The sequence below is a fragment of the Cariama cristata genome, unplaced genomic scaffold, assembly GCF_000690535.1.
Source record: "Cariama cristata isolate BGI_N322 unplaced genomic scaffold, ASM69053v1 scaffold12325, whole genome shotgun sequence".
NCBI classification, from domain to species: domain Eukaryota; kingdom Metazoa; phylum Chordata; class Aves; order Cariamiformes; family Cariamidae; genus Cariama; species Cariama cristata.
In genome coordinates, this window is record NW_009615800.1 from 1 (window position 1) to 16,536 (window position 16,536).

Sequence of the window (16,536 nt, forward strand, 5' to 3'; positions counted from 1 at the left end):
TATATAATACATAATACTTTATATACTATATACACTATATAGTATATTATGTATACTTAATACTTTAATACTATTTAATACTTAAATACTATATAATAGTTAAATACTATAGCGTGTTTTTGTAGGATCAGTGTAATCACCTTAAAATGCTCTTGAAACTCTAGGAGGGACCCTTAGGTACACAGCAGCTAAATTAAATAATAACTTGCAGGTTTGTGAGAATATGCAAAAATCTGTTTAATTTAGTGGGATTGTGCTGATATATGGCAGAGAAAGTTCAAAAATTCATGATTTGCATAGATTTGTTTATCTGCTCTATTTTCCTAATCGGTCTTAATATTTGCACTTTAATTTGTTTGGTTAGTATGCCATAAAGTCTTCAGACTTACAAAAATTTTCTGTCTTAAACTTTAGACTATTGTTCCACACTCCCCCAATATGCAATATAAACAAAATAGAAGTGATGGTGATGTTGATGCCCCGCTGTATACTGTGTATAATATAATTTCCCATGCTCGGTACAGTTTCATCTGCTACATTTGTTTCATGCTTGTACAGGAGGTCAGCTAAAGAAAACAGACACTAAAACTTTTCAATATCTGATACTTTCTTCTATAGATATTCAATATCTAATACTTTTCTAGTATTTTAAAGCAAATTTTTTGCCATGTAGGCTTAAAATAGGACATAATTCTCATTACAAAAGTAGAAGTGGGCTTTAAGTGTTTATTCTTTGACATATAAATTGTTCTGAAAAACACTTGAAGTTAGAGGCACTGTGATTGTATGTCACTAGCACTTGTGAAAGTGAAAAATTATTAGTTTCTTCCCCTTCTTGCTGTTCCTTTATTATTTCTTGTATACTTTCCTACATTTAAACGTCAATTTTTAACATCTCTCAGAAAAGCTGTCAGACATATGAGTATAGTGTTGTGCTTAGCTTTTTATTTTAAGCTTATGAAACTACAAACTTAGAATTTTCTGTCCAGTGTTTTGTATGGTACTTCAGCAACATCTTCCTATACTGCATGATCACTTACACTTTGTCTAGTTAACTCTGCATTGAGCCAGTAGCTTCTTTGACTAAAACACACTTTCTCTGCTTCTTTGTCTGCCTTTCCATAGCCTGCGGCTTGCGTTAGAAGTATATTCCAGTAGTTGATGTTGCATGTAAAAATAAATAAATAGCTGTCCCTTATCTGCAACTGGAAGGTGTTTGGCTTTGTATTTTCATGTGCATTATTCTGATAAAGGCCTTAAAGACCATATACAAGTAAAACTGGTGGGGGAGGAGGGATTTATTCCCAGGAACAGGTATGTATGCCTGGGCCATGAGTAAATTCTTCTAAATTCAGACCATCTAATACATTTGCTCAAGTGTTCAGACCATTTTTGTAACTACTGCTGTATTTCTCCAATATTTCAACATGCTTATAAATGCTGCAGTTTACATGTAAAGTGTTTTGGTATTCCTCTCAAGTGTTGTGGATAAAGGTAACATCTTGATATCAGCTTGCTTTAGTTTAATTCTTTTTCTCTTGTATGACTGTGTTGGAGTTCACATGAGTGAGTTGTTCCCTGGAATTAAGAAAATAATTAAGAAAATTTTTTTCTGCTGCTTTCCCAAGTTGTCACTTTTTCTGTGGTTATTGCCTCAGTCCCTTTTTCCTGGATAGTGCAGCCTGTTCTGTATTGATTTGATTAATTCAGCTAGCACCAAGCTGAGTTCTTGTCCCTCATCAATACCCACACCTATAGGACAGTGCTTGGGTAACTCAGATTCTAAATGGACTTGGCTTTGAAACAATAGAAATGCAAGGAATAAACTCTTTAACAGTCTTGTTCTTTCTTTCAGTTGTGTGTGACAAAGTACAGCCCTGTAAGTTACAACTTCCCCAAGGTCTGCTTAGAAAATGTGCAGCTGTAAGAAAATACAACTAAGTGGAAACAGAAAAGATTAGGGTGGTTTGTTTGTTTTTAAATCCTGGTAATCTGTGGAAGCAAATAAAAATTGCATTTGGTTATCCTTGTAAGAAGCCAGTGTGTTTCTCCCCAGCAAGTTTTTTTTTTTTTGTGATGTTTACTTCTGTGTCAGTTCTGAGACTGCCATGTAGTGCTTTGGGTTGATTGCTGCAGAACCCAAATGGAACTGACTTCTTGGTAGCAGTCCTCAGAAATTTAGGATTACTTTAGGGTCTATTTAAAGCGTTTACAGTTGTTTATTGTAAGTTAACTGACATGTTATTGCACTAGTTATCTCTTTGCTGGTATAATAAAGTGATTCTAGACTAGTGGATTTGCCCTATAATTCCTGTTTTTATCAAAAATTACTACTAATGAGCTGGAGGTCTTGACTTGTAGACACTAATATTTTGGAGTCTTAAGTTATCTGAATACGCGGATTTCAGAAATAACTGTTCTTGAAACAAGTTAAACAATGAATCTGTAGACTAGAAAGATCTTCAAGAATATGCCTGGTTTTTATATTGGACAAAATGAGTGCTGATGTCTGCCTCTTCATTGTGAAGATGGTGAAATTGAGACTTTGTTCTTAGTAGACTTAAACTTCTGGGCTCCAATTCATGGTACCCATAAATTTTTTTCTTGATGTCTTTAGCTTTCCTTATCAGTTCTTTCCTTGTACTCTGTAATTTCTGACATATATTTGCTTGCTTTCTCTCAGTTCATGGTGGTCTTTAAGTGCTTTCCTCTGTTAACTCCTGAGGCAAGAGACCATTATTCCAGATTATTCCCTTCCACAGATGTAGTTCGGTTTTTTGATTGTCCGAAATGCTACTTCAGAAGTTACTCTATTCAAACCTGACTGCATTTTTCTGCCCAGCCATTTTCATTCATTCCTCTCCACTTTAGGAAGTCTTCTCTTGAAAGAGTTAGCTAATTTATTCCAATTTGTAACTGTTACTATAACAACTCCTTTTATTTAAGAAAATGCTTTTTCTGCAGAACAATGGTTCTTCAGCTGCATAGCTATCTCATTTAATTCACTTGTTTGCGGTAGTAATCATGACAATCTTATTCTGTGCTCACCCTCTTGTATTCACAAGTGCTTTTCCTCTAATTCCAGACAGCCAGACGTGCCGCAGACACAGCCAAAACCTGCTGTTCCTGCTCCTCCAGAAGCAGCTCCTGTTGCCAAATCGTGGGCCAACACCAAACCAGGTGGACAGGATGGTAAGTGATGTTCAAGGTGGAGGGGTTCTTGACTGGCCTAGCAGACTGTGAATGCTGCTGTGAGAGACCCCCAGATTCAGCAACTGTTTGAGTCTTGATCAGACCAGTTGGAACTGAACTACAAATGCTGTGGAAGCAGCTTTCTTGGCTGGAAGGTGAGCTGGTCTCCTGTCACTCAAGTGGGCTCCAGCCTGATGTAGCAGCAGGTCTGACTGTCTTTTAAAGGACTGGTATAGTCACCTCTTTTGGATTGAGAGGGAGATGATGGTGGTCTTGAACATGGCTGTGGACAGGAGGGAAAATCTTGGTTAGTAGTTATAATGCATACAGTTTTGGCATGGAAAGGAGAACCATAAACAGCAGTCGTTCTAATCATAATTTTGGATCATTTTGTGCAAATTGTTTGTAGTCTTGCTTCTATGTAAATGTCTGGTACAGCAATAGTTTTCCCTTTATTTTATAGATTCTTTGGTTATTTTGGTTTCAAAGTGATAGTGTTCAAGTAGGGGTTTTTCTGGGAAAATCGTTAAAGGTTTGTTGGGCTTTTTTTAGAGTAATTGTATGAAAGAGTGGAGAACTATTTCCATCAATGTGAATGTTAGCTTGAGTGTTTTCATTACAGGATGTAAGGTCAGAGCTGAATCTTCAGCAGATTTTTTAAATTGCTTGTAGAGTGAGGAGTTACTTAGAATTCCTGTGTGTCCATTATGAAAAATAACCCATGACATGTTTTAGTGCTTAAATGTGAGACTTGCAAGCTTTCTTTGGCTATAATATAGAGTTTTGGCTTCCAAGTTAGAGATCTTAGAAAAGTAAAACCTGAATTGCATGGAGGTAACTTCTAAGCCGTTATATGGAGTTTAACATCACATGTCCAAAGATTTTGCCTTTTTCTGCAGTAAGTATTAGAAGCAACAGTTCTAAATTCTCCACTTCTTGTTGTCCTTTGTAATGTTTGGTGTTTCCTTTGTAGTCAAATATAGGTTCCTATATTTATATAATATCCTGTATTATTCTCCTCCTTTAAGCTTTTACAGGATTTTTGTAGAATAAAAAAAAGAATTAACACTGCAAAGTGATCTGCATACCAGCCTTTCTACATAAGCTGGTAAGATCGTCTCTATGACACAGGAAATAGTGATTTGGCTCAGTGGCTTCAGAATGCATTTAGCTAATTATTTTGTAGTTACCATGGCAGCTTGTGTGCCAAGCCCAGATGGAGCCCTCATTTCATTCAATTAATGCAGTAGTGAGTTTGCTGTTTCAAGAAGAAATACAGAATGTGAATTGGCATCAGCTGCTTGCTGTCTTCCTCAGTTAGAAACTTGGGATACACCTGTTGTGCTCATCCTTTCCTGATCTGCAGTTGGCTGGTGGAACTTGTTGTTTTTCCTTGTACACGTTCCAGCAGTCGTTCAGCTGTCTGCCTCATGCACTTGTAATTATGACTTCAGTTGAGTGAGGCAAGACTAAATCCTTTTCTGATGCTGTTGGTGGCCATGTAGAAAGGAAAGACTTCTAAAATGTAATGGCAGCATGTATTTTTCAGCTCATGCATTGGCTAAAAGTTGGGGTTAATTGCTGCCATAACATCTCTGTATTCTTTAAGTTCCTTCTGAACTGTTGGCTGACAATCTGGCTGTTTCAGGTTGATAGCTTAAGCGCAGTCAAGCGGATCACTGAAGACGCTATTACTTTGCAACTAAGTATTGTTGCTGGTACTGTGTAGACTTGAGCGGAAGACATTTTTGAAGATTTGTAGAACTCATGAATGTTGCATGCCACAGGACCTCTGGAGAGGCTCCCTTGCCTGGCAGGCCATCTGGTTAGTGTGACTGCGGTTTTCAGTCCCATTAAGCAAGTCGTTGGACATAGCTGCTTGCAAAGGTCAAAAGAGTCCAATGCCCATTAACAAAAACCAAGGTAATGTGATCTGTAGTACATGAAGTTAGAATGAAGATTGAAAGATTGAGGCAATTTGTAGGCACAGGGATAAACAGTGGTAAAGAGTGAGGCGTTTATCCTGTGCTTGACTCTGAATCTTAAAAAAATCGGGATCCCTGCATTTTGTTGTTACAGAGGATTCTTTCATGAATCAGAGACAACAGAAGCTTTTCTAGCTGTTAGCTAAAAAAAAGAGCCTATCATAGAGTTTGGAGGGTTTTGGACAGCATATGTTCAGATCCTTTTTTGTGAGTTTACCTTATAGCCTTATAGCCTAATACGATGTCCCTTATAGTAGCTAGTAGTAAAGACAGATATAGGAAAACAGTGTTATTCAGGCTATTGGAATAGAAATCTTCCCTTGGTAAGATTATCAGTGATTTGGTACTAGAATGCTATTGACCTAATAGGTCAATATCCATGATGTGTATGGAGGGGGAGAAATTGATTCAAAGTAGATGCTAACAAAACCTTCTGAAGAGGAAGACAGTCTATATATTTGAGTTCCCTACCATGTGCACAGAAGTCTTAAATTCCAATCCTGAGTTATGATGTCAAGGGTTTTAGAAATCGAAGAATACTACAGTTCTGATACTTTTATCATAATGTAAAAGCTGTGGCCTTTTAAAGTCCTGAAGAATTATTTGTTATTAGAACAGTAATTAACCTAAGGGCTTTTTGCAATAACATAGATGCCCATTTTTGAATTGACTATAGTTGTAGAATAAAATGAGGGAAGTTTTTGGATGGAGGAGGGAAAAAAAAAATATTAACAGAGCTGAGGAACTTCAGGTACTCCCCAAGTTAAGTTTTGTTCCATTGTCTGTTATTGCTCTCTGGTGCTTCTGGATTTTTCTCAGCCCCAATAGGAGTGATAGTAGGCCTAGTAAATTTAACAACTTTGGTAGTAAATGTGAATCTTTTACAAGGATTGCTCTTCACTTGTGTGAATTATGTTACCAGTAAATTAATGTGACTTTAACGTTCACTTTTTAAGGATGATCAGGCTTTTATCACTTTCTGAACTGTTTTGACTACAGAAAGTTGTGACTTTGTGAATATCTTACTGTGTAGGTCCACCTATTCAAGTAAATAGTTATTTCCAGCAAGAGTTTCCCAGTCTGCCGGCAGCTGGGGATCAAGAAAAGTCAGGCAAAGAGAAAGATGCACCTGAAGAGCTCCATGGATCAGGACCCAACTTGCGACCACAAAGTAAGTATATACTACAAATATTTGTGAAATTGCATGGGTTTGTGTGGACTTTTTTACTAAAAGATTACTCGTGGGCTGTACAAAATAAATTGATGAATTGTTTTAATCAACACACTCCTACACTGAAGAAACATATTTTGGGGGGCTTTCTTCTGCTTTAGTGTGTTCCTGGTGTGTGGAAAATACGGTATTTAATCCTCTCCTGGCAGTTCACTTTCCATTTTCCCAACCTAGTCAGTACTCCACTTGTGCTCTGAGGAACACTTGTTGCTTGCACAATACTGTCATTTTCTTACTTCCGGCTGCTAGATGTCACAAGAGCTAAAATATGTATTTAAAGAACTGTCCTAATATTAAATAAGTATATAAATCATCATTGGTATTGTCCCCAAATGGTTAGTACTCATAAGACAGTAGTCTGAAAAAATCCTGAATTGGAAGTTTACTAATCTACAGGATACCAAAAGAGTGGAGTGTGATTTGAAAGGCATTGTCATCTTTAGCTCATGGCTGAGGTGCTCTGACTAGCTAGATCTGTTTCAGCTGTGAGGGATTAGAGCTAGTGAAAACAACCATAACAGTGCTGTTTTTACATGTCTCAGTGAAGAAATGTGTACTTCTTCCCCAAATCCTTTTAATGAGGAAACATTTGGGATTGTTCTTGTTTCCAGTGAGAAGCAGGATTCCTTTTTTCCTCAAAAGTTTGTTTTCTGTGAGGTTGGATGGACTAGGGTTCCTTTCCTGCACTGTAGGTGGCACTGTCTTGTGTCAGTGATAGTCAAGATGTTCACTGCTTTTAGAGGGCTTGGGGTTTTGGGAAATCCTTAACTCCTTTCTGTGCTACAGGCCTCAGTTTTCCTTCATTTGTTTCTCAGGTCCCTGCAGACTTGAGGCCATGTGATTTTTCAGATCCTCAGTTGATTTTTGATGTAAAGAATAAGTTGTCAAGAAATTCGAGAGGTGTCCAACACTAAATTAGAAAAATAGCTACGCATGTCTGTTGCAGCCACCTGCAGGCAGTTACAGTTTTGGTCAGCAGTGTGCATGCTATATTAAGCCCTTTTTTCAGGTCTGACAGCAGAAAGCTAAATGAGCTTGGCAAGTACTGCCCCTTTAGCAGCTGTGCTCCCCAGCAAAGATAAGTGGAAGAACTGTAATGGATACTTGGGAGCATAGTTTAACACTGCTTAAAGGGCTTGTGCCCCTAAAGGAACATATTTACAGTGTGTCTCTGAATTTTTGTTGGTACCCATGGATCTGAGCACTGCTGCTAAGTTTACTTTTTTTTTTGTCCTAACCAGTGCTCTGTAGGCAGAAACTCCTAAAAGAATAGACTACCTGGCACAAGTGATAGGTCATTAAAATCCCTTACTTTTCCTGGACTTTTTGCTAGACGTTCACACACATAAGTACAGCCCTCATCACTTCTGTTCCATCCTTATCAGACAGATACAAGCCAGACTCTGGATACCTGTCTTCACTTAGAAAGATAATGCACAGGTATAGGTCATTTTGAGCTGCTTGAGAGTTTCATGGTAGGCTTTTGCTGCTTAAGAAACTTGATCTTTCCCTCGTCAGCATCTTCACACTGAGTCAACGGTGGCCCACTTACCACAGCTAAATCTGTTTTTCTCTCCTGTGCTATTATCAGTATCCTTCCTAAATTACATTGTGTTTTGGAAGGTAGAGCAGGAGAACTAGAGCAGTCTATAAATTTAACTCTAACCCTTCAGGAACACAGTTGGATGTAGGGCTGAAGAGGATTAGAAAACAACCTCTGTTTTTTCAAGTGACCATTGCTTGTTTCAGTACCAAATATGAATGTGCGTCTGCACAGACCGCTGTGTCAGTGAAAACTGGGTAGGAAGCATGTGTTTTTCATCATGCCTGTCTGTAAATCTGTAATATAAAGTCTGTTCCTGTTTTTTCTCCTACTGATTCTGTTCACGCAGATGCTACTAGTTGGAGAGAAGGTGGTAATAAGAGCAACTCGCCCGGTTCTCCAACTGATCAAGAAGCTAAGGCTCTTGGACAAGAAGATGGTAATGGTACACCAGCAGAACAAAATGATGGCCAGAAGGCAACAGAGAAGAGGGATGTGCGGTTACCACAGGTCCCTCAGCCCAAGCTGAATGGCCAGCAGCAACCACCTATCTCATCTCAGTACAGAGCAATGATGCCACCTTATGTAAGTGATGGTTACATGAAAAGTGTTTAAACAGGAGGGATTGATTGCTGGCTAGTGTGATTTCCTTATGCCCTTTTCTCTTCTATCCATGGGACAAACACTTAGCAGTTCTGCTAGAATGGTGGGATTGCAACCAACTCCTCCAAGGCTGTGGCTACCTGTTGCCACTCCTGCTACACTGAGTTTGAACTTGTCAGGAGTTGGTTAACACTTGTAATCACTTCACTGTGGTGACTTGACACCGCACCCTTGTGATACTAAGCAAACTGTCTTGAATGAAGTGTCTTGCCTTACTTCCATTGTGATTCCTTTGATGATCTCAGTATGCTTAATGCAATAACATCTTTTAACGAATGGCTCCTGTCTTTAAACCTTTTCTTAGATGTTTAATCAGTATCCTAGAATGGCATATCCTCCTTCCATGCAAGGTCCAACAAGGTTTCCCAATTCTGAGCCTAACAGGTAAGAAATCTTACAAGTGTTACTGTTGTGTGGGTATGAGCTCTGTTTGTGACTGAATTAAAAAGAAAAAAGGGGGAGAAATTTGCACCAAGTATCTTGAATATGATTATACATTGCATAAGAGCTGCCACTGGTTGGCCTCACAAGTTTGACTTGTGTGGAGCGGTACCATGGAGTGATTTGTGTTTGACAACTCGCCTGCAAAACTTCAGGGAATTCTGCACATTACAGAGTTTTTGGTTGGGAAGAGCAAGAGTCACTTGGGGACACCTTTGAAACTTCAAACAGTATTTTACCTGTAAAAGGACTCTTCCATTGTTGTAATGAAAGTAGTTAATTCCTGATTCTCAACTCTACTGCTGTCCAATTGAAGTAGAACTATAATGCATTATAAATTTAGTTTTCTTCCTTTCTGTGTATTTCTCCGTAGTTGAGGATGGCTGTGGACATGCATGGGGAAATAGGGGATGCTGCAGGTGGTAGGGTACAAACTTTAACAAGTGGTCTGTGGTTGGGATCAGGAAGAGGACAGAAAAGCTGAGAGGGACTGGGAGAACTTGTACAGAAGGTGCAGAATCTGTGACAGTGGCAAAGCATGAGAAGTGTAAAGAAATATCTCTGAGGTGGATAAGTTGGTGTTAAGAAGGATGCCAGATCTATGCAGTGTGTTGTTTGAAAGCTACAAGGCATGTGGTTTTGTACTGTCACCTGATGTTTGGCTTGTTTGTAAAGTGTGCAAGCAAGGCAATAGCATCTAATCTTTCTCTTCCATAAAGAACCATCCAGTGGTGTAGCAGTAATTATTTGAACTACAATAGTCACACATGTGGTTGATAGTTCACACATATACTGTATTTGAAAAAACAGGGCTGTGTACTTCAGATAATTGTCATACAAGTTGACCTTTTATGTAGTTGTTTTGTGGCTAAATAGTGACAATGACCTTTGTTCCTCTCTCTTTTTTTAGAGGGCCAAGGGGAAGAGGACCACCTTCATGGTGTTCAGAACCTATTGAGCGCCCATCCATTCTAAGTGCTAGTGAACTTAAAGAACTTGATAAATTTGATAATCTAGATGCTGAGGCCGATGAAGGCTGGGCAGGTAAGAACATCAGATTAAAAGTTTCTGTTATTTGTACATTGAATCTTTCTGAAAGATTAATTGAATATTTGCTTATGCATCAGGTGCTCAGAGTGAAGTGGATTACACTGAGCAGCTGAACTTCAGTGATGATGATGAGCAAGGAAGTAGTCAAAAAGAGAAGGAAAGTGGGTGAGTTGGTGTTGCCATTTGGGTGTGAATGCTGCTTAACTAGCTTTTTGGGAAGGTTGAATGAAATGAGTGCAAGTACTCATTCCAATAATATTATTCCAGTAATTTAATACTGTATTAAACGGTATAACTGCCTGCAGACTCCAGTTAGCTGGGTGTGTAGTAGAAATTATCCTTGCTGTGAGGAACTTTATCGCTTGCCAAGAAACACTGAGGATAGAATATATATCACAAAATACCTGTGGAGTACACCTTCCATTTTTCTTATTTCTTTGCGCATAGTGATGAACAAACACCATCAAAAGATTCCCAGAGTCCTGATGGCCAGAAGGAAGCAGAAGAACAGACGAGTGCTAAGTCAACCACCCAGGTTTCCACAGCAGCAACCAAAGGGTCTTACGGCAAAAGCTCTCAGCTTGATCAGGTTTGTACGTTCTTATCCAGCTCTTCTGGCAACAGCCTTGTCAGGAGAGGGCCGACTTGGGTGTCTTTTCAAACCGTCAGGTCAGTTAAGAATGTGAACATGAGTGAAAGCATTAGCTACTGAAAGCATTGTCTGAGCTGTGGTAACTGATAGCGTACTGCTTAGTCAACTTAGCTGCTTCTGGTTGCAAAATAAAAATAGCATGTCTTTATCTAGTGTGTTCTAATTCGCAGTTGTGAGGGAGTGAGAACTCGTGTCGGTTACTGTGACTCCACTGACAGGCTTTAACTAGATACTCTTGTCTGTCCATCCCTGCAATGGTGAATGATGCTGTTCTGGTGTCCATCATGTTTTATAGTGGCACAGAATAAATGGTGCTTGGTTGGCCCACATGTTTTTCTTGGGTGTGGGGTGTTTTTCAGTATCATGACCCACTTTCTTCAGTGCAACTTAGCAGTAATGTGTCAGCTCACTTCTGACATCTCAGGCAGATAGATTTTATACAGAATGTGCAGAATTCATCAGCTCAGCCATTTTGGGGTTTTAGTGTAGCCTCTAGATTGGCAACCACCTCAGCTTATGCCTGCTTCAGCCCTGTTTGAATTTTGATCTTGAATTGCCTTTACTTGCACTTTCTGTATATGTAAGATCACGTTGTGTTTCAGGGTTTGATGCTACATTGAATCTGAGGAAAAACAATGCAGTAACATAAACTCTGAAATTTGAATGTGTGAATTTTTAAATTGTTTAGATTTCAGTACATAAAGTGGAAATGTTCTTGCCGTTGTTTTGCATGGAAATTTGTGTTGTATGCAGATAGTTCACCAGGCGTAGTATCTTAATGCAGTTGAAAACTCCAAATCTAAAATCTGTCAGACTTGACTGTTGTTATGAGCTTACTTAACCCTGGTACTGTGTTTGATCCAATAGGATCGGGGTCCAGCACAGCCTTCTATACATGAAAGAGGTGGTCCTGCTCTTCATCCGAAATCTATTCTGCCACCGGTAAGAAAGATAAGAATTGTTCTTATTTCGTTGAGTTAAAATTCTTTAACACTCTGGTGGAGGGATTTAGACTAAGAAAAGTAAAAATATGCTTCATGTAGGGTTAAGCCTTTTCTCTCTAACAAGTAAAATGATTGTAGTGCCTGGGGCCAGTAAGAATGGGACCCCAGCACCGCTGTGCTGCCAATTGTGTAAAGCAGCCCCATCTCGTAAGCAGCATATGAAATGCATGAGTACTTCGAGAGCTTTCAGTTACCCAGCCTCATTTGGCAAGTAGAAAGGACAGGGGCATGGGAACAGTGCTGGAGAGCTGGCTGCTGAGGCAGATGGGGAGATGAAGTCCCAAATGAAATGTGTACGTAGTAGCTTCTTAGCAATTTTCAAGAGCCTTTATTAAAATCTCTGTTGTCCTGAGCTACCTTGAATTTCTTGGACTCCTTGGGGGACTTTTGTCTGAGATCTTCCCCGAGTCTCTGTGATTTAGAGCAGCCTGTAACTAAATCTAAAAGATGTGACAGCAAAGATGACAAACTTTACCTTGATGATGGGGAGGAGGAGTGACATGAGCCAAACTGAATCTTTATCTCTCCTTTCTGAGCTCAGGTTGCTGAGTCTGAACTGGAACAGGAAGATGCGGGCTTGCTTTTTCTTCCAAATGTTGCTTTTTAAAGATGCCATGCAAATACATGTGTTGACAAATAGTTAAAATGTAGTATTTCAGCTGGCTGTTTATATAATACATGTTCAACTTGACTTAACTGATTTTAATATTGCAGCACCCTCCTCCCCCTGATCGCCAGGTAGGACCTGGAAGGCAGGGACCCTTTCCCCCTAAACCAGTACCAGATGAAGATGAAATTTGGAAACAGAGGAGAAGACAGCAGTCAGAGATATCCGCTGCAGTTGAGCGAGCCCGTAAGCGACGAGAAGAGGAAGAAAGAAGAATGGAAGAACAGCGAAAAGCAGCTTGTGCTGAAAAGCTAAAACGGTTAAATGAGAAATTTGGCATTGTGACAAAACCCTCCCGGGAAGACCCTCTGAAAGAGAGAGAACGGGAGAGGGAAAGGGAGAGAGAGAGGGAGCGAGAAAGAGAAAGGGAGCGGGAGAGGGAGAGAGAAAGGGAGAAGGAGAAGGAAAAGGAAAAAGAAAGGGAAAGGGAGAAGGAAAAAGAAAAGGAAGAAAAAGAAAAACTGGAGACAGGAAAAGAACAAGAAGGAGAGAAAGAGAAAGAAAAGGAGATGGAGAAAGAAGATAAGGAAGATGAGAAAGAGAAAGAAGAGGAGAAACCAGCCCATGAGGTTCCTGAGCCTGTAGAACCTGTGGCAACACGTGTAGTAGTAGAAAAACAAGAAAGTGAAACCAGGAATAACAAGGAAGAAAAAGGTATGTTTGCATGCAAGTAGAAGTTGTCTGTCTTAAAGCAGAGCCACAGAGCATCGTTGTAATCTACGAGTCTAATTTGCATACCTAATTAACCTAGTGCATCTAGACCATTTATTTTCCTGGCACATTACAGCTGCTAACTGTCCTTTGTGCTAGACCTGTTTGTCCATCTCATCAAAACATTAAAGGAAAAATTGGGTTCTGTGATTTAGGCTGGACTTTGAAGAATACAGAAATAAAAGGAGGCTTTCTTTTCTTGCTAGAGGATCAGCAATTCATGTTGCTAAAAAGCAATGTAAATTATTTCCATTCTGTTCTTTCAGCAAGTCTAGAGAAATAGACACGAAGGGCACATATTTAAACTTGGTGCATTTGTTTTGTGGTGGAACTTGAATGCCACAAGAGAACTGTTAGACTATGCTTAATAAGGTTGTGTTATATTTTAAATGGATAAAAGTGATTGTAAAACCAAACCTTGGTTCATAAAAAAGTTGATTCCAATGTAATATAGTAGCATAGATACAGCACTTCTTAAATCACGTAATAGCTACAACCTAAATGCCAGTGGTTGATTACCCAGTGTATTTGAGTTTAAAAGGGACACTGAGATGTATTAACAACAATTGTTCTGTTTTGAGGGGTCGTTCTTAACTTTTTTTGCCTTTATTGGTTTTTGGAAACTAAAGAGAAGGCAGACTTTTCTTTTTAGAACAACGTCCTTTATCTGATGTTATGGTGAAATTGTCATAGTTTTAGGATTCACTCTTGTCTCCTACATGCGGGTTTGTTGGTTTTTTTTTCAGAAGATCAGACAATCTTTACCCGACAAGATAGTGGTCGGAATGAGAAAGAGATTTCACAGGTCACTCATGAGAGTGAGCCAGAATCGGGAGCTCAGCCTCGTCCTGCTGTTTCCTCGGGCTATTCTAAACAGTTCCAGAAATCGTTACCACCAAGATTTCAGAGGCAGCAGGTAAGTAACCAGTCCATTAAAAGAAGGAAGCTCATTAAAAGAATGGCATCTTCTGCCTCATTCTGCGTGAGAATGTGACCGTAGGAGTTTTAAAAAGCCTAAGTTGTTAGTTTCTAGCTTCTATAATGTCTGTGGTATTGGCAGGAATTGCTTTGGATGAACCACTTCTTGTCCCTTGCAAAGTATGTAAGTGAGCAGAAAGCAAGAGAGGCTTTTAAAACTGGCCGGTTTTTGCATTAGTTGCTGGAAGTAGAGCATTGCCCTGTGGTTGCCTGTGGAACCTGGGCCTGATTATCATTGTTTCTGCATCTTTTCCTGTAAAGGCTGTCACACTCCCAAGTGTAATTTAGACTTGGGTCCTATGGTCTGAAGAGCACTTTGCATTAATGACATGCGCGAAGTATAGGTTGTTCTGTGTCTCAGCTGAACACCAGCAAAACTGTAGCTGTTCTAAATTGTCCAGTCTGGTTTTCTCCCTTTTCTCCTAGTTCATCCTGATGCATGTTTGCGATTAACTTTCAGAATACTTAGTGTCCTGGAGATAACTGTACTACTTGTTTCCAAGGGTTATTTGGATTCTGCTCAAGTCTTCATCTTAACAAGAAGTCTTGTAATACTGTTTCCTGTTATGCAGGAGCAAATGAAACAGCAGCAGTGGCAGCAACAACAGCAAGGTGTCCTTCCACAGTCTGCTCCCTCACAGCCTTCTAGTGGCCCTGTCCCACCTCCCCAGCACAGACCTCTTTACCAGCCCATGCAGCCACATCCTCAGCATTTAGCTTCAATGGGCTTCGATCCACGGTGGCTTATGATGCAGTCCTACATGGACCCACGAATAATGTCAGGAAGACCTGCAATGGATATGCCTCCTATTCATCCGGGTAAAATCTGGCAGCATGTTTTGACTGTTGAACTTTCTTGGTTTTGAAATAGAAGTCCTTCCCTAACCACGCTATGTATAGTAACAGCAAATGGGTGGGTTTTTTAAAAAGAAAACTAAATTATTGCATTGTTTGACACAAAATAGATTTTTAGTAATACGGGAAAAATGATAGTCTTGTGTCAGCATATATCTTCGACTATAAAGTAAAACCACAGCTTTCATATTGCAGGCATGTTAGTGACAGCTAAGGATGTATTCAGACCGTCAGCATAAGCCTTACTTTGAGAAAAACCAGTGTATTTACCATTTGTGTTTCATTACATGTTAGCGCTCGATGCTGCATTACTTACGAAAAAAACCCATGAAATTTTGTTATTTTCAAATTATGTATTAGCATCTCTAGAGTCTTACTAAATTTGTGTTTTCAGTTTCTTGGCACTAAAAAAATCCTTTTTTATTTGTGGAATGGCCATCTGACTTGGAGTTTGGAGAGCTATTGTCCATAAATAATACAACTCTGGCATGTAATGTAACTGAGATACTTATCCAGCTAATTAGCAAGGGAATGGGTATACTGAATGAGTGCAAGGAATGAACAGAGGAAATGGCAGGCTAAGCAAAGACAGTGAAAACTGTAGAATTTCTTTCAAATGTTACAGAAAAAAAGGGACTCTACTTAATAGAATACAAAAAACCCACCTGTGTGTACACTCATCTTGCTTTTTGCCATTCAAGTCTTACGGCAGAAATTTCATCCACAGGTTTACAGGTCTACAGACCTGGTTCTTCCCATTGTAGTGGAAGCAGACAGCTTTTCCTTTTGTTGGTACATAGGGTACTAGTGGTGAATGTGATTTAGTCATTCTGAGGTCAACTGGCAGTGAATAGACATTTGGTTTCAACAATGGAAGGGACAGAGGAAAGGAGATCGGAGGAGAGAGAATAGTGTTCTTCAGTACCTCCTGATATGGTTTGTCTTGAGGTAGGTTTCTTTGCTAATGTTAAACTTATTTCGATTGTTGAACTTAAATCTGTCACAGGAATTATGCCTCCCAAACCGCTGATGAGAAGAGACCAGATAGAGGGATCAGCAACTAGTTCAGACTCATTTGAACATATAGCTCGCTCAGCAAGAGAGCATGCTGTTCCTTTGTCAGAGCCCCGCATGATGTGGGGGTCAGACCCGTACCCCCATGCAGAACCTCAGCAATCTAGTTCTCCTCCAAAAGTGTTAGAAGAGCCTGATGATTTGAGGTAAGACTGAGTTATGTACTCCTGCGTGTCACTTCCCCAAACCATACGTACTTACGCCCTTGGCTTAGGTTGCAAAACACAGTTTACAGTGACCGAGTTATAGCTGCTCTTCACACAGAACTTTAAAAGGAGTTGTGACTGGAGGATGCAGCGTACTTGGCACTGTGCCTGCTCTGTAGTAGGGTGTAGAAAGACAATTTAGCCCTTGTTTAGGATCCTTAACCTGATTTGATGAATGGTGATTGCCGTAATATCTTGAATTTTCAGTTTTGTAGAACACTCCTACAGTGTTGTCCTGTTCTCCATCTGCTCTGCATCCTCCCCATATCAGAGAACTTCTGTCT

At 39.6% G+C, this 16,536-nt stretch overlaps 1 protein-coding gene across 1 annotated transcript in view; it reads left to right on the forward strand.

The window, feature by feature from the left end:
* Positions 1-3,085: 3,085 nt before the first annotated feature.
* Positions 3,086-16,536, forward strand: part of PRRC2C (proline-rich coiled-coil 2C) — a gene marked incomplete at its 5' end in the record, with an annotated part of 50,237 nt that continues 36,786 nt past the window's right edge. Inside the window, 12 exons of the mRNA XM_009699958.1 lie at positions 3,086-3,192; positions 6,211-6,348; positions 8,298-8,536; positions 8,919-8,998; positions 9,966-10,099; positions 10,183-10,270; positions 10,553-10,694; positions 11,625-11,699; positions 12,476-13,082; positions 13,889-14,055; positions 14,690-14,936; positions 15,979-16,192. Coding sequence (XP_009698260.1) covers positions 3,086-3,192; positions 6,211-6,348; positions 8,298-8,536; positions 8,919-8,998; positions 9,966-10,099; positions 10,183-10,270; positions 10,553-10,694; positions 11,625-11,699; positions 12,476-13,082; positions 13,889-14,055; positions 14,690-14,936; positions 15,979-16,192 — 2,238 coding nt within the window. The remainder of the gene's footprint in view (positions 3,193-6,210; positions 6,349-8,297; positions 8,537-8,918; positions 8,999-9,965; positions 10,100-10,182; positions 10,271-10,552; positions 10,695-11,624; positions 11,700-12,475; positions 13,083-13,888; positions 14,056-14,689; positions 14,937-15,978; positions 16,193-16,536) is intronic.